Source organism: Peromyscus leucopus, chromosome 23 (genome assembly GCF_004664715.2).
Source record: "Peromyscus leucopus breed LL Stock chromosome 23, UCI_PerLeu_2.1, whole genome shotgun sequence".
Lineage (NCBI taxonomy): Eukaryota > Metazoa > Chordata > Mammalia > Rodentia > Cricetidae > Peromyscus > Peromyscus leucopus.
In genome coordinates, this window is record NC_051082.1 from 17,098,779 (window position 1) to 17,121,485 (window position 22,707).

Sequence of the window (22,707 nt, forward strand, 5' to 3'; positions counted from 1 at the left end):
GGACATTTTGTTACACCACAAAGGGAAAGAAGTAACCCAGATCTTGTTACCCACTTTTGGAGTACAGCTGTAACACCTCAGGGAAGGGAGTCTTTGGAAGCCGACAGTGGGCGGAGAGTGGAAGTATCTGGAGGAGCACAGTGGCCTTTGGCAGACTTTTTGTAGACTCATGGGTGGTGAAGGTGTTGACAGTGAGCCTGACTGCATGGAGCATTGTGGGAAAGCTCCCATCACCTGGTTGGAAATAGAAATCACCCTGAATAAGAGGGAACTTGGAAAATACCACTGGTGAGAGTGTGTGAGAGAGTGTGGGTGACACGGATCCTCATTTGACCGCTGCAGAATGCCAGCGTGCCCTGCCCTGCAGTTATATGGAAAGCTGGCTGTGGAGCTGAGATTTCCAGGCAAAGTGTTGAACGTGTGCCTCGGATTCTTTTTGATTTTACAGTTAAATTCGAGAGGAGAGGTAAACAGAGTCAAGGGCTGTTAAACCAACAGTGTTGAAACAAATCGACTTTTCCAGATGATGAGTGATGAGAAAACTCAGACGTGCTTTGACACATAGACTCAGGATACCACAAAGGCCCAGCACTGGACTCCCAAGTTCCTCTGAGACACGAAGCACAGCAAAGTGACACCGCCTGTGTGATTGACACCTTCCTCCTGTCCCCTTGAACAAGGAGGTACACATTACCCCTGGAGAAAAATCAGCAGGGCTGGAATGGGAGCCAGGATATCAGGGGAGCACCACTGAGACCAGAACACCATTGATGGCCTCTAAACTCCAAAACACTGTTGAAACCAGAGCCTGTGTGCCAAACCAGAGCAGATTTAACTGAAGTAGAACCTGGTAGCATCAGCATATTTTTTTTGTCTTTTTTTTTTTTAAATCATAATATACAAAATGCGTGGATTGTAATATTGAAATCGCTTGTTACCTGGAGGGGGGTATTTGCCACAGAATCGTAAGTAGTCTAAGCAACATTGAGAATATAGGTAGTCTCAGCAAGGAGAAGAAACTGGAGAGAACCCCCAGTGGGTAGGCACAGGAAGGATAGCAGAATAAGGCCCATGGGCTGAGGGATGGAAGATACAAATTGGTCTAAATAACACCCAAACTCAGCTAGGCAGACTATGAGGGACGTGTGGGACAGTGACAGGATGTCTGAAATGCCTGGACCCAGAATCTAGGGAAAGGACAACGAATGTGGGGCTGAGAGCGCATGATGAAAACGGACCGAATCTGGCAAAATACGTAAGTCTACAGAAGCAAACATCCGTGGAAACCACCAATGGGACAGACTTAAGAAATCTGCATGACAGCATATCACCGTGACAATTCTGAGATTTAAAGACAGAAGAGAGATCTGAAACATGTCAGAGATTTAAAGACAAAAGAGAGATCTTAAACATGTCAGCTGATTAACACAGACCATCGTAGTGTGCCTCTGACTTGTTTAAGATATCCTTTCCATTCTGTCTATTTAGTTAATTCATATCACTAGCACAGATTACTGAGCACTATCATTTGTGATAAAACACATCTAATCTAAAAGGCAGTCCAAAGAAAGTGTGGACATGTTACTGAACGCTGCTGATGTTGTTTGGGGGGCTGTGTGGGTTTCTTCTCTAAGGGAGAGCAGCATGTGTCTGGAAATCCTGGGTAGCATGCGTGTACCAAACAGATACTGTCTCTGGGATGTATTCTGAAAGACTGAAAATAAAAAGATAAGTTTTTTTTAAATCACTTGTTAGTTTCTTTCTTTCTTTCTTTCTTTCTTTCTTTCTTTCTTTCTTTCTTTCTTTCTTTCTTTCTTTCTTTCTTTCTTTCTTTCTTTCTTTCCTTCCTTCCTTCCTTCCTTCCTTCCTTCCTTCCTTCCTTCCTTCTTTCTTTCTTTCTTTCTTTTTTTTGAGACGGTCTCTCTGTGTAGCTTTGCACCTTTCCTGGAACTCACTCTGTAGCCCAGGCTGGCCTCAAACTCACAGAGATCTGCCTGGCCCTGTATCCCGAGTGCTGGGATTAAAGGTGTGCGTCACCACTGCCCCAGTGTTAGTTCCTTTTTTTGTTGCTATACCAACTATATGATGGAAGCAACCTGGAGAGGAAAGGGTTGTTTTCATTCACGCTGTGGAAGGCATGACAGCGGCAGCAGGGGGCTGCTTGTTCACAGCAAGGGAAATCAGGAAGCAGTGGGGACGGACAGTGAGGATGTGCTGGAAACGTTAAGGCTTGTCCTCTGGGACCTTGCTTCCTCCAGCTAGGTTCTGGGGCTCCACTACCTCCCACATCTGCTCAGGACAAAGTATTCAGACACACATTTCACATTCCATCATAGCAAGTATGCCTCTCTGTGTTTTAATGCTACATCCTTTTGTCCCCCCAAAACCATCTTTTTTCTTATCAGTAAAGGTAACTTGCCACATATTTGGGGGACCTAGAATTGCTCTAACACAATTCTGGAGAGTTTTTTTTTTTTTAATATATACTTTCCTATATTGTTCTCAGACCTTAAGGGGACAGCAAATTGTTTCAGAAATCAAAGGCAATTGGGTTCAGATCTGTAGTTAGCAGTTGCCTGGGCCCACTTGGTGAGAGCTGTGAAGCTTGGCTTGTCCACAGCCACTGTGAGGAGGGATGGAATGGACCTAGAAAAGGAGAGGGCACGCGTAGGAGAAGGTCGCTTGGCCTTAGCCTTGCCTCTGCAGATGACCAGTTTCTGGCCGTGATTAAGAGCCTCTGATCTCCCCACCTTGGTTTCCTTATCAGTAAGATTAGGACAAGAGTTAACCCTCAGTCTCCAGGTTCTGGGAAGGTTGAAGGAGCTAAGTATGTGTGGACACTGTGATGTCTGTCTGTCCGTCTGTCATGGGAGGCAGAGCCCATGGTAGTCTAACTCAACGCACAGGGATGTCAGCGGTCACTCTGGGAGAACAGGCTGTGGTCTGCCTGAACTCTGCATGTCAGGGGTTGTGGTTGCTGCTCTGCGCTTCCTGGCAAAGTCTCCATCCACAGAGCAGCCAGCAGCCAGCACAACCCTCCCCTGGGAGGTCACAGGGCAAGTGCTTCTCAAAGGGAAGGCTCTAGAATTGAAGAGACAGAGAAGACTTCTCTGGGCAAGCTTTCGAGAATTAGGGGTCAGGAGAAAATGGAAGGAGGGGAGGAGGAAGAGAGAGAGAGATAAATGAATGGATGAATTCATTTGTTCGATGGATGAGTGGATGGATGAGTGGATGGATCAATGGATGAGGAGACCTTGGCCGAGTCAAGGGCAGGCAAGGTGTCCCCGCTAAGGTGGAGGCTTGATTTCGTTTTGCTCTGTTTGTGCTCCAGGCCCACCCGGGAGAGTGATGATGAGGAAGATGAGGAGAAGAAAGGGCGAGGGTGCACTCTGCAGTACCAGCATGCCCTGGTGCGGGTTCTCACTCAGTTTGTAACCGAGTCACCTGACCTGGGTCAGCTGACCTACATGCTGGGTCCCGACTGGCAGTTTGACATCACCGACCTTGTGACCGAGTTTGTGAAGGTGGAGGAACCAAAAATTGCCGAGTTACAGGATGGCAGGATCCTGGCAGGGCGGGAGCCGGGCATCACTACTGTGCAGGTATGGTGGCGTGGTGTGTGTGTGTGTGTGTGTGTGGGGGGGGGGGTCTTTGTCACTTTCTCCCTAACATCCGTGGTTCCCCAGTTAACTGAAGTCATACAGTTCTGTGCATGCATCGTGTGTGTGTGCACGTCACACACCAGCGTGCATCAACTTATACATGTTTAACCTGTGTGCAGGTGAGTCGGTTCACCAGTTTTATAGCCCCAAGCTCAGAGAGCATGGGCAAGGAAGCAGTATTTCCCCAACATGACAGGGCTAATGCACGTATGACCTCACAGTGGTTAGAGAGCATGCACAAGACCTGTGCAAACTCAAGCCAGACAGAATCCCAGCGTGGAGCAGGTGGGCAGGCTTGAGGTCCAAGCCCTAGCTGAGAAGCTATGGGCCCTTGATAGCTGCCGGAAGGAGAGAGAGTCTATTTTCTCTAAGCGTGTGGCCCCTGGTAGCTCAGTCACACTCCAGTGGAGATCACCTACCCAGCGATTTACAGCCACTACAAATCAAACTTAGATTTTTTTTTTTTAAACCAATAAAGCGGACATAAAGTTGGATTGAGTGGGGAAGGGGGTGGATCTGGGAGGATGGGGAGAGAGTGAATCTGATCAAAATATATTGCCTGAAATGATCAAGAAGTTATTTTAAATTAAAAAAAATTCTCTTGCGTTTTAGAGCATAGAAAAATATCTCCTTCATTAGAGAAAGCTAAATTAAAGATACAGTATCAGAAATTACCTTCTTCGAGATGAGAGCTTTTAGTTTTTTTAAAAAAAATTAATTTTCTTATTAATATTGGGATTTTGTGTATATGGGGGTGTGTGCCACAGAGTGTGGGTCTTTGGAGGTCAGAGGACACCTTGTGTGGAGTTGGTTCTCCTGTCCCACCTTTATATGGGTTCTGAGAATTGGACCCGGGTCACCAGGTTGGCAGAGCAAGTGCCCTCACCCACTGCACCATCTTGCTAACCACAACACTTTACTTTTTTGCATAGTGGAGTAGACAGTAGTAAACCTCCTAAAAGCTGAACCCCGCCCCGCCCCCAGCCTTACCGTTTAACTATTGTCCATGTTACACCCAGAACAGGAGACAAAGTGAAACTGAAAAAGTACAGTTTTCATAAGATGAAGAGGGGACCATAGTTGAGTGGTCTCTATTACCTCGTAACAAAACATTTTTATTGCCAATTTTGCTAAGATCATTATGCAGCTTTTTTTTTAACTGATTTAAAATATCAATCATAATTAAGCCATGTTTTAGGTGCTTCTAAGGTTTAACTTTTGGTGCAGTTGGCCAAAGCATGTTATATTCTGCATTTGTTTTCTATTTCTTCTTCTTTTTCTTTTTTTCTTTTTGTTTTGTTTTGTTTTCGTTTTTTTTTGAGGCAGGGTTTCTCTGTGTAGCTTTGCGCCTTTCCTGGAACTCACTCTGTAGCCCGGGTTGGCCTCGAACTCACAAAGATCCAACTTTTTCTGCTGGGATTAAAGGTGTGCACCACCACCACCGCCCAGCTTGTTTTCTATTTCTGCCTTACAAGACACCACACGTTTACAACTTATATAGACACCACAGATTCATACCTTGCCTGGCGCTCATGTACTCAGTGATGTCTCTAAAGGCTGGGACACGAGGTGGGCTTGCCTGGGCTCTCTACGACATCCCAAGGCTGGCGTCGGTCAGGTCTCACTCACCTTCTTGGGAGAGCTTCACTCTCCTGCTTCTAGGCCCTGTCTCCTGGCTGCTGTCATCCAGGGGCCCCCTGTGCTCCTTCTCATGGAGTTCCCCCATTGTCAGTAGGGACTCTGAGGGTCCCTGACTTCTTCCTGTCACTAGCTGGGAGCACAGCCTCCCCCGCCCCACTCCAAAGAGCTCTGGTGACCACACTGGATTCCCTGTGTGATTCAACCCCATCTGGCTTTCAGGTGGCTACGTTGTGTGGCACTGAAGAATGAGTTTTCATCTCCCCACCCCCACACACCACAAGTGTCAGGGGTGAGTGAAGGCAGGAAGTCTTCGGGGGAATATTCTAGAAACAATTCCACCTGCCAGGCATTAGCTCTGGGATTTAGCCCCCACCCCCAGCTGCACACCGGAAGGTGTATTAGGAGGGATAACTGCATAGGAAATGCCACTGGAACTCGTTTATCCAGTGATGACCCAGTGGCCCATATGGTAATCTTTGGTGCTCAGTGATAAACATCTGCCTACTAGAAGAGATGTGCAGAGAGAGCCTGGCTGAATGCCACTTCCTCAGAGACCGTATCACCAATCCAGCATGCTTAGAAACCGCTGAACAGCTGTTGAAAAAGCCTCACTTCTTTCATACCTATCACCAAGGTGGAAAAGTTCAGTGTGGATTCTTAACCTCAACCCTCTTTTTCCTTAGAATATAAATATATTCTAGTCATTGTCATGTAGGATTCAAGAGATGTGAACCAAGGCCACCCCTTTCAATCACCTTCAGCCTGTGCTATTGAACAACCACAGACCCGCTTAAACACCTGTCACTGTGTCCCTTTACCAGGACACTCTATCTGCTTGGGAGTTAAGGGGGGGGTCCCACGGGGGCAAAGTCACAAGCTTTCTACCTTGCCTTCTCAGGTCCTCTCACCTCTTTCTGACTCCATCCTGGCTGAGAAGACAGTTATTGTCCTGGATGACCGTGTCACCATCACAGAGCTGGGTGTGCAACTGGTGGCTGGCCTGTCCCTTTCCCTGCAGCCTCACAAGGCAGACAAGAGGGCCATCGTCTCTACAGTGGCTGCTCAGGATGTGCTCCAAGCCCCACAGCAGGTGAGACTCCCAGGGCCTCGTGATCTGGGCCTGAAGTTAGCCCTGCCCTCAGTTAATGACTCCTTGCATGGGAGGCTAGAAGAAAGAGTGTCACAGCCAGGCCTGGCAGCTCTTGAGTTTCCTTTCTTCTTCTTCTTCTTCTTCTTCTTCTTCTTCTTCTTCTTCTTCTTCTTCTTCTTCTTCTTCTTCTTCTTCTTCTTCTTCTTCTTCTTCTTCTTCTTCTTCCTCCTCCCTCTTCCTCCTCCTCCTCCTCCTCCTCCTCCTCCTCCTCCTCCTCCTGTTTTTCGAGACAGGGTCTCTCTGTGTAGTTTTGGTGCCCGTTCTGGATCTCGCTCTGTAGACTAGGCTGGCCTCAAACTCACAGAGATCCGCCTGCCTCTGCCTTCGAGTGCTGGGATTAAAGGCTTGTGCCACCACCACCCGGCTTCTCTTTGCTTCTTATCCAGTTTCTCTCTGCTGAGGATGGCACTCAGGGCTTAGCTATATCTTCCGGTGTTCTTTGCTTTCCTGTGGGTTGATCTAGGCGAGGCATGGATTGCTACTAGACCATAATCAAGGGATCCCCTGTTCTCACTCCTGCCAAACAGAAGGTGATTTTTTTGAGGCGTGGAGACTCCATTTCAGCTTCTTGAATAAGAGTGGCTAATTTGTACCAGATTGTCCTATTGATAGCAGGGGTTGCCAATGCTAAAGCTCTCCCGTGTTTTTAAACATGCACAAAACATTTATAAAGGAGACAGGGGCATGGTTCCATTTAAATCAGCCAGCCTCACACCACCTCATTTACCAAGAACTTCCTCCAAGTGAGGTTTTGCTGTGTCAGCACTGACTTCCTGGTAAAGGTGTTCAAGGTGACATCATCTTGAACGGTAACCTGATTAGTTACTTTTGGAATTGGTTCAGATAAATCTCCTGATCTTCCCGAGTATCTACACAAAGGTCAAAGTCACACTCCATGGGAAGGCATGCAGTCAATTAATTTACACTTTAATGTATCCATCAAAGTACATACCTCATGTCAATGGGACTATAGTACATTAATGATACAAGGTTAGGACATAACAAGAGCTGAGGCCGTCACATACAGAAATTCACCTCTACCTGCAGATGCCAGTAATGTCCAAAGGAAATCGTGTTTGTAAGTTTGAAGGAACTTAGTTATAATACTGTGCTCTGGTTTCATTTTCCTTAGGAGGCCATCGTCAGTTCCTGGATTTTGTTCAGCGATGGCTCAGTGACACCTTTAGACATTTACGATCCCAAGGATTTCTCAATGACCGTTTCCTCCTTGGACGAAATGGTGGTATCCGTCCAGCCAAACCTTCAGACCAGATGGCCAATCGTCGTTGCTGAGGGTGAAGGACAGGGTCCCCTAATCAAGCTAGAAATGTCGATCAGTGAATCTTGTCAGAAGAACAAGAGGAAGAGTACTCTCGCCGTGGGTAAAGGAAACGTCAAGGTCAGATTTGAACCTGGGATGCACGGGCACCAAGGAGGTGGCAATGATATCGAAGGCGTAAACCGGGAATACAAAGGCCACCTCAGCAACTCCATAGAGCGCGAGGGAAGCCAGGAGCGAGCAGCCCAGGAGTGGTCCCAACACGGCGCCCCAGTTGGCCACGAGGACAGGACCAACAAAAGCACAACCCCACAGTCTCCTATGGGAGGAAAGCTACTCAAAGGTGGGGCAGATGCCTTCACAAGCTTCCCCACTCAAGGGAAGTTACCAGAACCCAATAACCCTGGTGACCTCACGATGACCTCCAGGGGGTTAACGGATTTGGAGATTGGCATGTATGCCCTGCTCTGTGTCTTCTGTCTGGCCATCTTGGTCTTCCTGATCAACTGCGTGGCCTTTGCTTGGAAGTATAGACACAAAAGGTTTGCAGTAAGTGAGCAAGGCAACATCCCCCATTCCCACGACTGGGTGTGGCTTGGGAATGAGGTAGAACTTCTGGAGAACCCCGTGGACATCACTCTCCCCTCGGAGGAGTGCACAACCATGATTGACAGGGGCCTGCAGTTCGAGGAGAGGAACTTCCTGCTGAATGGCAATTCCCAGAAGACTTTTCATAGTCAGCTGCTTAGGCCTCCTGACTATGTGTACGAGAAAGAGCTGAAAAACGAACCTATGGGTTCCTCCGGCCCAAAGAGGAAGAGAGTCAAGTTTACTTCCTACACCACCATCCTCCCTGAGGATGGGGGCCCGTACACCAACTCCATCCTGTTTGACAGCGATGACAGCATCAAGTGGGTCTGCCAGGATATGGGGCTGGGGGACTCACAGGACTTCAGAGACTATATGGAAAGACTGCAGGACCAGATGTAAAGTCCTTTCTTAAGTTCGTATTCACCTTTATGCCTTCTGTTTTCTGAACGGTGGAGCAGTGAGTCTGATCAGCAATAGGGGGTGACTCAACAAAGTGTCAGGGTAGGGGTCTGGAGGGATCCCTCTCTAAGTGGGTATCAGCCGTCTGGAGAGCTGGGTGATGTCTGCAAAACAGTAGCTCCCAGGGATGGGAGGCATTCAGAGGCAGCAGCCTAGCAGTAGACACGACCCCACAGACACTGTTGGTCACCTCATGACCAATGGCCGTGTGTAATTAGGGATGTTCCGGATGGTGATTTTTCTATTCCTAGCCCTTTTAAAGCACAGTGGACACTCATTGCGCGTGGCCTGAGTTCGGATCTCCATGGCGGAAGATGACTGAATGTAGCTTCCTTAGTTGTCAGGAGTGAGGCTCATTATTTTTATATACATTTGGACTCGCACCTGTTCTTTTGACCTTACATTTTTTGAGGGAGAGGGGTTGTTTCAGAAACACATAAAGAAGAATTATGTTTGTTGTTCCTATGAGTTTTGTTCACTGGGGCTCATCACGTCCTGACATTGCTGGGTCTCGACGCAGGATGTCATTTTTTTTTTTTTAAAACTTTGTTGCTGGGGATGGTGTTTAAGCAACATATTCTTATGCTTTGTCTCCTTCTTCTTGCCATTGGACTTTGTTATCTATCTCGGCGACAGGGATCTCACTGGAGACCCAGAAGAGAGATTTTTTTTTCTTTTTAAAATCATTTTCCACATGAAGTTTAACCAATTTGGAGAAGAGTTGTGTCACAAGCATCTGTTTTCATTGTCTGCTTGTTGTTATTTGCAGAGCTCCTGGGGGTAGAGGGCAGAGAGACTGCAACATCACAGTATGGATATAAGTCCTTTATGCTCAACACAGTGTATTATTCAAAGTAAAATAAAAAGCAGGATTGAAGGGCTGGAGAGATGGCTTGGTGGTTAAGAGCACTTTCTACTCTTGTATAGGACCTGGAGGTCAGATCACAGCAACCCACGTGGTGGCTCACAAACCTTCTGTAACTCCAGGGCCATGGGATCGGATACCCTCTTCTGGCCTCTGTGGGTACTGCACTCATGTGCACATACACGACACACATACACATAACTAGAAAAAACAAATCTTTTAAAAAGCAGGATTGATCTACACAGAAAAGGAATGAAGAAACAGCTTCATATTCAACTTTCCACTTTGCATATTTAAAAAAAACACCGATGTTTCAAGTTAGCAATATATAGAAGTCATCCATACAATGACTGAAAAAAAAAAAAAAAAACAAACAGAACCCTCAATTGTCACTTGGACAGAGAAGAAACCATCTCAGGCATCTTTTGGTAGAGAAAGCAATGGTTTTTCCAAATCCATAACTATAAATGAATGTTCTAGAGCCCTGGAGTTGGCTGTTACAAAAAAACTATGGTATTTAGTCAAAGTTGCAAGAGAAAAAAGATTTTTTGCATAATTTTAAATAAAAGTGCTCTTTATAAGCATCATGAACAGCCTCAAGGAAGGCAGAGATCTTTGGATTGGCAAAATGTGACATTTTTATTTATCACGATGATGTAACTAGAAACCCAGGCATTTGACTAGTATGCCACATTGTGAACTAACGGAGTCATTGTCAGCTCCCCCAAAATGGGATTTTAAAAGGTCCAAAGCAGGAAGCACATGCAGGGGGTCACTGATGTCCAAGGGCTGATATCTGAGCCTCTCAGCGGAGACGTTTTCTTATTCCTCTGCTCTCATTTTGTGTATGTCCAGGCTGGAAACAAGGCAGCTGGCCCTCCTGTAGCCATGACAGGACAGCTAAGACACTCTCCCTGCCTCTCCCATGCCCAGCATTGCAATGTGTTTACAAACAGGGTTGGGCATGTAGGTCACGGGCTTCAGCCTCCAGAACTAGGATTCACTTGCTTCTGTGTTTAGAATGACTTCTAAGAACCGGAGCTCCTGGGGTTCTCAAAACCTTCCACCAGAGACTGAAGCCAGGAGATGAAGGCGTTGCATAACCTTGGCTGACATCTGCTGCTGCTAAGAGGTCTCTAGTTAGCTGGCTGCTTCTGGAAAGGTTGGACTGGGTGGGGGCAGGTAGACCCACACCACCTGCACAGGGCAGCAGAGTTGCAGATAAGTGTGTCTCCTTTCATGAGCCATTTAAAATCCTATCTCCCATCACAGAAATAACGGGAATCGATGGTGAGGCACCCGTCTGGAGACAAGGACACACAAAGCAGGCTGCCTCCTATTGGTTAGGTGAGGCCCCAGGCTTGCCTATAGCTTAGCAGGAAACTCCCAAGGGCAGCCTAAGTAAGGATTTCCTGTGATTGACAGGCTTGGAGTGGGCGGGGAGGAGCTGGCCATGGTGCTGAAGATGCCTCCAGGGGCCTCTTAGACACACACAGTAAATTCGCCTCAGTGCACATTTTACCATGTCTTTGTGTTAGGACACTGTCTGTTCAAAACAAAGTCAAGTGGCAGGTTCTGAGGGAAATGACCTTTATTACATGTGACACACAGTTATATACATACATACATACATACATACATACATACATACATACGCACGAGTATCCGCATCTCTATGTGTGTGTGTGTGAATATCAAAGAGCTACAGACTCAGTCATTTGGTAGGAATCAAAAGAGCCTGCCAGTCATTCTTAGATTTGGTTTGGACAGGTTTCAGCATCACAGTGTCATGGGAGCATCTTATGCTCTAAATATATCATGCAGATCATAAACTGTGGCTATCTCACCTGATTTTTCCATCAAGTCAGCTATGATGTTTGTGCTAGCTCCTAAAACACCTGAACTAGAAAGGGGGAGATGGCATAAACCGTCAAGCCTTAAAATCCATGCACTTGCCTGGACTTCAGTTTTCATGGCTGAGAGATCCAAATTATAACTTGACATATTTATTTTATATATATCTATGATTATTTAACCTGATCCAGACACACATTATCAAGTCCCTTGCTCTGCCACAAGAGTGATGTTTATGCTCAGATTCATCCTGGGGGAGTCACGAGAGAGTGGCAGGCTATAAGCTCTCTGGCCACACAGAGGTTGAGACATGAGATGGACACCTGGTAGTGTGACCACCCAGGACATTCAAAGACCATGATGCCACTGCCTTCAGAATTTGCATGTGGTACTTTTGGGCTCAAGGCATAGGGACTCATGAGGCAGGTGGCCACACCAAAGAACTGGAGCTGAACGGTAGGTGTGCTAGATCTGAGAGACTCATAAGTACAATTGGGAGCTTTGGCCAGAGAGCAACATCTAACTAATGTTAGAAAACTGTCTGCTTGGTACACTGGCCAGGGCACATTCCCAGACTATGGCAAGTGTTAGCTGTCTAGGCAGAACATTTCTATTTATAGACACCAATACGGCCAAGACACACACTGATTATATTTTACCCCTTGGCCACACCTATGGGTGGAAGTATTTTGTAACTCACTTATTTAAGGTTTAGGAAGCCACATTTGGTATTCTGATCAACATTTTTTTGTTTACTCTTATCAGGGCTGGAGAGAGAGAGAGAGAGAGAGAGAGAGAAAGACAGAGAGAGCTCAGTTGGTAAAGTTTGCTGCACAAGCCTGAGGGCTGGAATTCGACCCTCCAGCACCCACATAAAAATCCAGGCATGTTGGTATATGCTTATAATCCCAGCATGGGGGAGGTGGGGACAGACAAGCACCTGAGACTTCCTTTCCAGCCAGCCTTGCCTAATAGGCAAGTTCCAGATCCCAGTCAGAGACCCTGTCTCAACATGAAGGTAGATGATGCCTGAGGGATGTCATCTGAGGAATGTCATCTGAGGTTGACTTCTGGTCTACATACATGCTTCCATGCATTCATACACACACACACACACACACACACACACACACACACACACAGAGAGAGAGAGAGAGAGAGAGAGAGAGAGAGAGAGAGAGAGAGAGAGAGGAGAGGAGGGAGGAGACAGGGAGGGTGTTGAGACCACAATGAAGCTGTGTCCATCAGTGAGGAATCCCCCGGTCCCCAAACAGTGACCACAGGCAGTGATTCCAAGTCCTATCTTCAGCCCATTGGGTTTTCTACTCTGGTCATCTAAAGAGAGTCACATTTCTCCATTCAGGTCTTTGTAAATGACACCATAGATGGTTTATGAATCGCACCTTTCTTCTCCATCAAAACCGTATCCGTATAATGTAATGCATCTCATCTGTCATGTAGAGGGTGGATGGTGGGACAAAGTTTTGCTGAAATACAGACAGCAGATATTTTTGTATGTAATATAGGCAATATAATGAAACTGTGAATGGTGTACTGGAATAAATACATTTAAAAATAAAAGCATGTGAAACAGCTTTTAAGTGTACAGACATCCAGCTCAACCATATTTAAATGGATGATGGGAAAAGCATTGGGGCCTGACATTGAAAAACACACCCAATTAGGAATTCTGACCTGGAAAGGACATTGTGGCTCATGCTGGGATTGTTGGTGAAATCTTCCAGAACATTTTGATCTTACTCTTCGTTACATTCTGAATTTTTTCCTCCCTCCCCAACTGGAAATATTTCAGAAATAAAATGACTTCATTTTTCAGCATAAAGGTATATTCTAACCACAGGGTAACTCATCATTTTTAACATGGAAATAAACATTTGAACATTCTCCAATGGTTGTGTTATTTTGATTGTGTGCTTTCTATTGAGTTTTAGTACTCATGCCATGGGTTATATTTATAGATTTTTTTTTTAAATTTATTCTTTTCAGTCAGGGAGTTTAACAGTCTTGATACAGCACTACATGGACATGAAAAGAAAATGTTGCCTAGGAGTTATAGAAAGCTTTTACTTAAAAATGTTTTTAAAAGTATGTGTGTGTGTGTGTGTGTGTGTGTGTGTGTGTGTGTGTGTGTGTGTGTGTGTGTATTATGCACATGAGTATTGTACCTATAGAGGCCGAATGAGGGCATCAGATACCCTGGAGCTAGCATTACAGGCAGTTGTGAACCACTCAAAGTAGACGTCAGCAAGGGCTGAATGTGCTCTTAACTGCCAGGCCATCTCTCTCTAAACCTTTATCTAAAAAACAAAACAAAACTCCAAACCTAAAAAACGTTCTAGGACTTGAGAGATGTGCTGGTTTCTCTGTATTGGTGGGGATCGTTCCTTCAGACTACACCCAGCTCTTCCAAAGTGAGCTATTTGTTGTCTGAGGGCCATGAGAATCTTGAAACTACCCCCATTTCCTTCAGGATGAATGAGGACGTCTCCTGGTAATGCCTTGGCAATGTCTCATGCTGCATCTGATCTTTTATCGGGCCCTGAAGACATCAGTTAAGAAACTAGGTACAGACGCTGGCTTCTGGAGAGTCAGAGTTGCTTCCTTGCTTCTAAAATACTGGCAGCAAATGAGCCCCAGAGCTCTCTCAGGTACACAGGTCCATTTGGGGTAATTGCTTCCCACTAACAGCTTTCCAGAATCACAGAACAATGTGCTACTCAGACCTCAGAGTAGACATACTCCGTTTGGTAAAAGTCTTCCTCAAAATGAAAAGGAAGAAAGCAGGAAATGTTTGAGGGCAAAATACAAATACTATTTTTCTGATTCTTTTGGTGTCGGAGTCTTTGGTGGCTGCTCATTTCTTGATGGCTTTGTCCAATTATGACAGGTGATGCAGCATTCTTGCTTTGCTTTTTAGATATTTCTAGAAGGAAAAACGGGAGCACAGGGATATTCTACCTGGTCTCTGGCATTTATAGACTCCTCTGTGGCTCCAGCAGACAGGAAACTACCACTTATAGGCAGAAAATAATGATTCCCTTAGGGAAGTCATCTTCTCCAGTTCAAAGAAGCAGTCATGGTATCAACTTCCAGCACCGGGTAGTTTTCATGTTTGATGAAATATCTCTAATATGTCTTGGGCTTTCGCTGTGGTTCTTGGTGGGTTGTGAGATACAACTTCATCACTTCCTGTTGAGGACTGAACTATCCTTAGACACAGGGCAAATTTTCAGATACCATAATAAAGTGCTTTGTAAGCACACGGGTGGATATTGTGTCAGAATAGTGGGGTTGGCTAATGGTGATTTTCTGCCCATTTGGCAATACTACATTTGCAGCTCATTATCTTTGGGATGTTTGGCTACAGTGCCTCGGAGGAGATGGACAAGATCCCAGGAGGATTTGCATATAATTTACACATACCCTTCTGCGTGTTTGTGACCGCCTCTGTGTTACTTACTCTATCTGATAGAATGTCTGTGCGCTATCAATAGTTGCTGTACTGTCTTGTTTGGTGTGAAAAAAAGTCTATGTTCTTTGTACAGACATCTTCTTTTTGACTATGTCTAATCTGTGCCTGGTTGAGTACATGGATCTAGACTCTGGATGCCGAGGACCCATGGTCCTTGTGATGGCTTAACTTGTCTTTTGATCTGATATTTCTCCTTCACTCTTCCAATTTCCTCTGGCTGGCAGAACCCATGGTACTTTGTCTTTTCCACTCAGAAATTACCTGTTCCTTTAATGTGGCTTTCTCCAGCGGAAAGCTGACCCTCAGAATGCAGTGACATGGCCAGTAGAGATCCAGAGCTCAGGCTGTGTGCTTCCCTTTAGGGTACTTCCCTGGGCATGTGTTTTCCTTCCCCATCACAGCCACCTGTGGGTCTCCATCATATCCATGTGAATTCCAATGCAGTTGTCATAGCCTCATTCTGTTGCTGTGATAAGACATCCTGACCACCGCCACCACCACTACCACCACCACCACCACCACCACCACCACACCAACAACAACAACAACAACAACAACAACAAAACAAAAAACCAATGTAGGGAAGAAAAGGGTTTGGTTTTAGCTTACCAGCCCAGGTTATAGTCTGTCGTTGTGGGGAAGTCAAGGCAGGAACCTGAAGAAGCTGTTACATCCACAATCAAAAGCAGAGAGAAGTTGAATGCATGCGTGGCTTAGTACCCAGCTCACCCTTTCCACTCTTAGAGTCCAAGACCTCAACCCAGGGAATGACATCACTCACAGTAGCTTAGGTCTTCCCACATTCTTTATATAGGCTGCCAGCAGAAGGTGTGGCCCAGATTAAAGGTGGATCCTCCCACCTCCAAAGATCTGAATTAAAGGTGTATCTTCCCACCTTAAAGATAGGGATTCAAGGTGGGTCTTCACACTTTAAATGATGTAATTAAGAAAAAAATAATCCCTCACAGGTGTACCCAGCCACTTGGGTCTCAGATAATTCTAGATGTAGTCAAGTTGGCAACCAAGAATAGCCATGACAGCAGGTAATAGTCTGGACATTACACACACACACACACACACACACACACACCACACACACACACAATTGTGAGGTTAAAGGGATGTCAAAGCTATGGAGCAGGAATGAGAGCTGAGGAGGTCACTCAGTTGGTCCAATGCCTGTCACACAAGCACGAAGACTTGAGTTCAGACCCCCAGCACTCACATAAAGAGCCAAGAGTCTTAGTGCTCACCTCAAACCCTAGTGCTGGGGAGGCAGAGTGTATTAGTCAGGGTTCTCTAGAGTAACATAACTTATAGAATGAATCTCTCTCTATAGATGTTGGAATGACTTACAAACTGCAGTCCAGCTAATCCAACAATGGCTGGCTGTGAATGCAAAGTTCAGGAATCCCATAGTTGCTCAGTCCACAAGGCTGGATGTCTGTCTCAGTTAGTCTTCCATAGTATATGCTGTGTTGTGTTTCTCTCCCACACGGAGCAGGCTTCGAGGCAGGAACACATTATATCACCTCTCTCTCCATAAAAGGATACTCAGTTCTGGTTCTGAAGTCAAACCAACGGGCATGTGTGCCATGGGAGAGACAATAAGGACAGATTCTTTACACATGCAAATGTATTCCGAGTGATACTTTAGATTTATAATTGTAAGATTATTACCAGGAGGTAATGAAATTAAGATTTAAATATCGTGCTCCATTTAAATGGCAGTTAAGCTTTTGGCTGGATCAGGAATCAGCACGTTGTTGGGTAAATACTAATCGGGCTGTGATGACATTCCATAATTAGTTAGGGCTTGGGGGAAAAATAAGATTTCCTTTGCTACCTGCCGTGGTAGCTCATGGTAACCTTGAGGCTGCTGGGTAACTCACTCAGATTCAGGATGCTTTCCTTGAAAAGGAGGTAGATTGTTGGAGCAGATCTCCCAGCTCAGGGTGAGAATCTAATTCTAGACCTGGGTAATTAGTTCAGCAGATCTAACTGAGGACAAACAATGGAATACAGTTCAGGCTGATTAGCCACAGAAAGCCATTATGTGGATCAATGAAAAGGAAGCATTTCTCCTCCTAAGCAGAAACCCCACTCTGGAGCTATGTGTGGGTGGGTGCAGGCATGCATGTGTCTCTACAGGGCTAAGCAATTCTTGCCCCAAGCCTACGGGTTAGAGGTACTTGGTCTTAGTTAGGGTTCTATTGCTGTGAAGAGACACCATGACCATCACAACTCTTATATAGGAAAGCATTTAGTTGGGGCTGGCTAACAGTTCAGACACTTAGTCCAATATCATCATGGCAGGAAGTATGGTGGCATGCAAGGCAGTCATGGTGCTGGAGAAGTAGCTGAGAGTTCTACAACCAGATTGGCAGAAAGAAGGGAGGGAGGAGACACTGGGGACTGGCTTGAGCACCTGAGACCTCAAAGTCCAGAGCCGGTGACACACTTCCTCTAGCAAGACCACACCTACTCCAACAGTAACACACTCCCAAATAGTGCCAGTCCCTGTGAGCCATGTTCATTCAAACCACCACAGTATTCATCCCATCTTAGGGCTAGAGGGAACTGAACTTCCGAGATTTCTTCCCTTGTTCGAGCCCACACAGCAAAGGGCAAATCAGAGATTCACCATCGGGGATGTCTGACTCTTAAGACATCCTCAGAGATGCAAATCTCCACTTCTAGCTACAAATTTTTGAAGCAAAATTTACCATTAAGGTCTCTAAGACTTGACTTGGCTTCCACTGTGCACGGAGAAAAACTTCCTGTAAGAGTTGTGGTCTCTTCCAGGGTGCAGAAGGAAGACTGTCCTCCAGCCTCTCCTGTAAGCTCTGGGGTGGGAGGGGAGGGAGCAGGCAGGGTCCCAGTCACCTTGACAGGTTGCAAGGCTGATCATTCCAGGCTCAGCACTCATCTTAGCTGCAGGGAGGGGTCCCCTGCCTGGACCAGCAGAGAATGCCAAATTCAAGGAAGGGCTCCGGGCCACGTGCGCCCTCTAGCGCCGGCCAGAGGGAAGGTGCCTTGGTGAGTCCACACCTGTGGGAGCTGCACCCACCCGTCACCTGGGCACATATGTCTCTCCAATTTGAGAGGACCACCTGCCCTTTTATAGGCCAGTGAGCTCTCAATAGGGATTCAGGGAGAATGATTAGCTGCACAAGGCTCTGGGTTTGGTTTCCAGTGTCACTTAAAAATAAATCAGAGCATTTGGGAACACCCATTTCTCTTTACTTAATGTAAATGGATAAGTAAAGCCTAATTGCAATTTCTACTTATGTATTTTATTTTTCCATTTTTTTTGTGTGTGGCATGTATGTGGACTCCTGTGTTTGAATGTATGTTGTTGTTGTTGTGTGCGTGTGTGATGTCAGGGATTTTTCATTGCTTTTCCACCAGATCCTTTGAAGCAAAGATCTTTCAATCAAACCCAGAGCTCACCGATATGACTAGTTAGGCTTGCCACTTTGTGATCTGGATTCCCTGCCTTTGCCTTCCCGGGCTTTAATTATAGGTAGCCTCTATATCCTCCCCACATTTATGTGAGTTTCTGGGGATTTGAACCTCGTTCTTCACACTTCTGCGGAAAGTGCTTTAACTGCTGAGCTGCCTCCCTGGCCTCTGTAGTGTATTTCAAACACTCCTGTTTGACTGAGTGTATGTTTTTAAGATTGCAAAGGGGTGGTACCTAAGCCATTTCAGGCCTGGGGAACACAGCTCTTGGTACAGTTTGGAATGGGGTCAGTGGTCCTCGGCCTCCTCGGTGTGTCTCTAAATCTGGAGCTGTAGCCTTTTTTTCCTCTTCCATTTTCATCTGTGTCTATTCACTATCCACAGTACTGGGTTGCGTAAAGATGCCTTCAAATATATCACCTGCTTCGACCCTGTCGACCCCACCTGTTCTGTCTCCCTCTCCAGTCTCCTTCCTTCTCCAAGCCCCTATCTGTCTTCCCAACATAATGGATGTGATAGTTTTATGGATCTGTAAAGAATCCATTAAGATTCTGTAAAGAATTCGTAGGACCCACACATGAGATAGAAATGCAGTGTTTGCCTCTCTGTGTCTGGTTTATTTTGTTTAATATGGTGGTCTCTACTTATATCCATTTTCCTACCTGTGGCATAATTCCATTCTTTTTATGGTTGAATATAACTCCATTGTGTGTGTGTGTGTGTGTGTGTGTGTGTGTGTGTGTGTGTGTATACACACGTATGTACCACATCCTATTTATTCACTGGTCTGTTGAGTTGATGGATGCCCAGGCTGATTCCACATCATGGCTACTGTGAATGGTGCTGCAGTAAACAAGGGGGCAGGTGTCCTCTGATGTATTGTCTCTGAGCCCTCTGGACACAGTGTCCAAACACTCAGGCTGACTGCTGTCCACTGTGTGGCTCTGAACCCAAGGTGCCTGCTCTCTCTTCTGATGGGGCTTTGCATGGGATGAGACTCTGTGTGTGTGTGTGTGAATGTGTGCATGCACACTTGTGCGGGTCTCTGTGTGTTTGTTTATGTTGTCTCTGTGTGTATCCATGTGTGTCTTTGTGTGTGTATATGTGTGTAGCAGGAATCTTAAAAGTTCTTATTAATAAAATCAAACCCGAGGCAAGTTATTGGGGTCCATGCTGGTAGATCAGAGAGACAGAACAAGCCACAGCTATCTCACCTTGCCGGATCCTCAGCTGGTCTTGTCTCCTGGAGGCTTCTGAGTCCTCATCCCAATGGCTTTCAGCTGAACTGCTGCTAGAAGCCTGAATGCTTAACCAGCCCAAATCTTAACCAGCCAAATGCTTAACCAGGCCAAAATGCTTCTAGTTTCGTGCCCTCACGCCTTATATATCTTCCTGCTTTCTACCACCACTCCCTGGGATTAAAGGCTGGCTTTCTGGGATTAAAGGCGTGAGTCACCATGCTTGGCTATTTCCAATGTGGCCTTGAACTCACAGAGATCCAGAGGGATTTCTATCTCTGGAATGCTAGGATTAAAGGTGTGAGTGCCACCATTTTCTAGCCTTTGTATCTAGTGGCTGTCTGTTCTCTGACCCCAGATAAATTTATTAGAGTACACAATATTTTGGTGAACACAATACCACCACATTTCCTCTCTTTTTGTCTAAAATTAAAAAAGCTTATAACTAATACAAGAAAAACTATCTTCAATAAGTATATGCAATATATACAGCCAAAAATTACATTAATGATGTCTAGTCCATTAACATTTGACATATTCAGATAAAAACTCCATTATATATATTAACAATGTCCAGTCCAGGAACATCTGATAAACTCAGACCAAAAAATTTTCATTACTTATCTTATTTAAAACAAGTAGTTCCTTTTTAAAAGTAGATTCCATAATCTCCCTTTTTATCTTATCATATCCATATTTTCTCTTTTTTCTTTTCATAATAGATTCATTAGTCTACCTTTTGTCATTTTTATATCTTCTCCTTTTTCTTCAGTGTAGATTCAATGATCTACCTATTTATCCTATTATTTCTTTATCTTTTTTCTCAGAGTAGATTCAATGATCTATCTCATATCTATATTCTCTTTTTCTTTTTGCTTTCTAGGGGTGAAGATATCTTTAGGGAATCTTGAAAAGAAAATTTTTGGGTTAATCATTAAGTCCTGTATCATTTGTCCAGTCTCTGCATAATAGGAAAGTTCAGGGCTTGTTTCAAGTCCTTGTTCAAGTAGTCTGTCAGGCTGGATCATCTCAACTAGTCCTCTCGAAATTGTCCTGACCAGTTTGTAGTCCAAAGTCGATTTTTCCATGGTGTTAATTGGCTTAATGGCTTTATCATAGTCCTTTTGAAGATTTCAAAGTTGCTGTTAGGTGTGGTCATGGTTCCATGCAGACTTTTTTTTTTTTTGCCTCCTCTGTGGTTTGGAGCAATCATAGTCTGATAAATGTCTCTCTCTCTCGGAACCATGAACATTCTTCCCTAGTACAGGAAATCTTCACTGCAATTTCTCCCCACCAAAATTTGTCTTGCCAAAATTTTCCAAACTGACCTTTGCTGATGCTTTCTTGTAACACGATGGTCCTGGCAATTCTTCTCTGAACCAGCAGCAGTAAACCCTTCGTCCCTGGTAGCAGCAGCATCGCAGTCACCAACACGATGAGAAGGAGCTGGCAACGTGGAGCAGTAGCCACTGCTTCCATGGTCCCACCACTGTTTGTGGTTCATTCCGGGCCAAAGCTTCTCCCAAGCCTCCTAGGCCGGCCTCAAACTCGGGATCCTCCTGCCTCTGTCTCCTTCAGCAAATCCTACCGGCGTGTGCCACCACCACCGGCTGAGTGTAGCTTGGGCCTGAACTGGGGCTCACAAGGCCACAGGCAAACAGCTTTTTCATGAATTCGTAACACGAACGTTGGGCGCCAGATGTAGCAGGAATCTTAAAAGTTCTTATTAATAAAATCAAACCTGAGGCGAGTTATTGGGGTCCATGCTGGTAGATCAGAGAGACAGAACAAGCCACAACTATCTCACCTTGCTAGATCCTCAGCTGGTCTTGTCTCCTGGAGGCTTCTGAGTCCTCATCCCGAATGGGTCTCAGCTGAATTACTGCTCAAAAGCCTGAATGCTTAACCAGCCAAAATGTTTAACCAGCAAAATGCTTCTAGTTTCGTGCCCTCACGCCTTATATATCTTCCTGCTTTCTACCACCACTCCCTGGGATTAAAGGCTGGCTTTCTGGGATTAAAGGCGTGTGTCACCATGCTTGGCTATTTCCAATGTGGCCTTGAACTCACAGAGATCCAGAGGGATTTCTATCTCTGGAATGCTAGGATTAAAGGTGTGAGTGCCACCATTTTCTAGCCTTTGTATCTAGTGGCTGTCTGTTCTCTGACCCCAGATAAATTTATTAGAGTACACAATATTTTGGTGAACACAATACCACCACATATGTGTTCATGTGTTGGGTCACAGCAAGAAAGAGGGACAGAGCAGGACAACATCAAGCAAACAGACAAACTACATTAAGCTGTCAAAACTTGGGGAAACCACGGTGAGTCTAGGATGAAGAGTGTCTTCCCTGTTCCAGAATATCCCAGGGCCTCTGGGCCATCTCAGATACTCACTAACACAGTAATAAATGTCAGAGCTAAGATCCACATCCCAAACTAGAGACATTGCTCAGTTGCCCCATGGAGGAAACAGACCAATGACTGACTGTCCTTGGAATATGTGGCGGGGCAGGGCCAGCTTAGGCATAGCCTTCACCCCAGCTGCCTTTTCCAGTACCACCGTCAGTCTCATTAGTGCAAGTGATCCAGTGCTGATGAGCGGGCTGTGTTCCTGGGTTACGGTTACTCTAATGCAATCACTGCAGGAAACATCTGTTGTTGGACGTAGCACCGTAGGCATGGCCACGCCTGGCTGGTTCCTATTAATTTCATTCATGAATCACAGGCTAAAGTGGACGGAAGAGTGAAAAGGATTGTGGCAGGGAGACCACTTCCCTCCTGGGGAATTGTCAGGACTCTCTTCATCCCGATGACTGCCTTCTCCTGAGCCCTCCCGTTATGTCCTGTCCAGTTAAGGTGTTAAATCAGAGAGAATGGATCCAGGTGTGCAGTCCTGGAGGCCATGGCTCTGACATCATGGGAGCAGGGTGTGATTAGCCCAGATCTGCACACACCCTGTGTTCTCATGTTCTCCTTCAAGCCAGTGGCCTCTGCACTGAGCTTC

The 22,707-nt window shown here is 45.6% G+C and overlaps 1 protein-coding gene across 1 annotated transcript in view; it reads left to right on the top strand.

Moving 5' to 3' along the window:
- The window catches only part of Tmem132b (transmembrane protein 132B), a 40,665-nt gene extending 31,148 nt beyond the window's left edge, over positions 1–9,517 (top strand). Inside the window, exons 3-5 of the mRNA XM_028894305.2 lie at positions 3,332–3,602; positions 6,202–6,393; positions 7,586–9,517. Coding sequence (XP_028750138.1) covers positions 3,332–3,602; positions 6,202–6,393; positions 7,586–8,722 — 1,600 coding nt within the window. The 3' untranslated portion in view covers positions 8,723–9,517. The remainder of the gene's footprint in view (positions 1–3,331; positions 3,603–6,201; positions 6,394–7,585) is intronic.
- Positions 9,518–22,707: the final 13,190 nt, after the last annotated feature.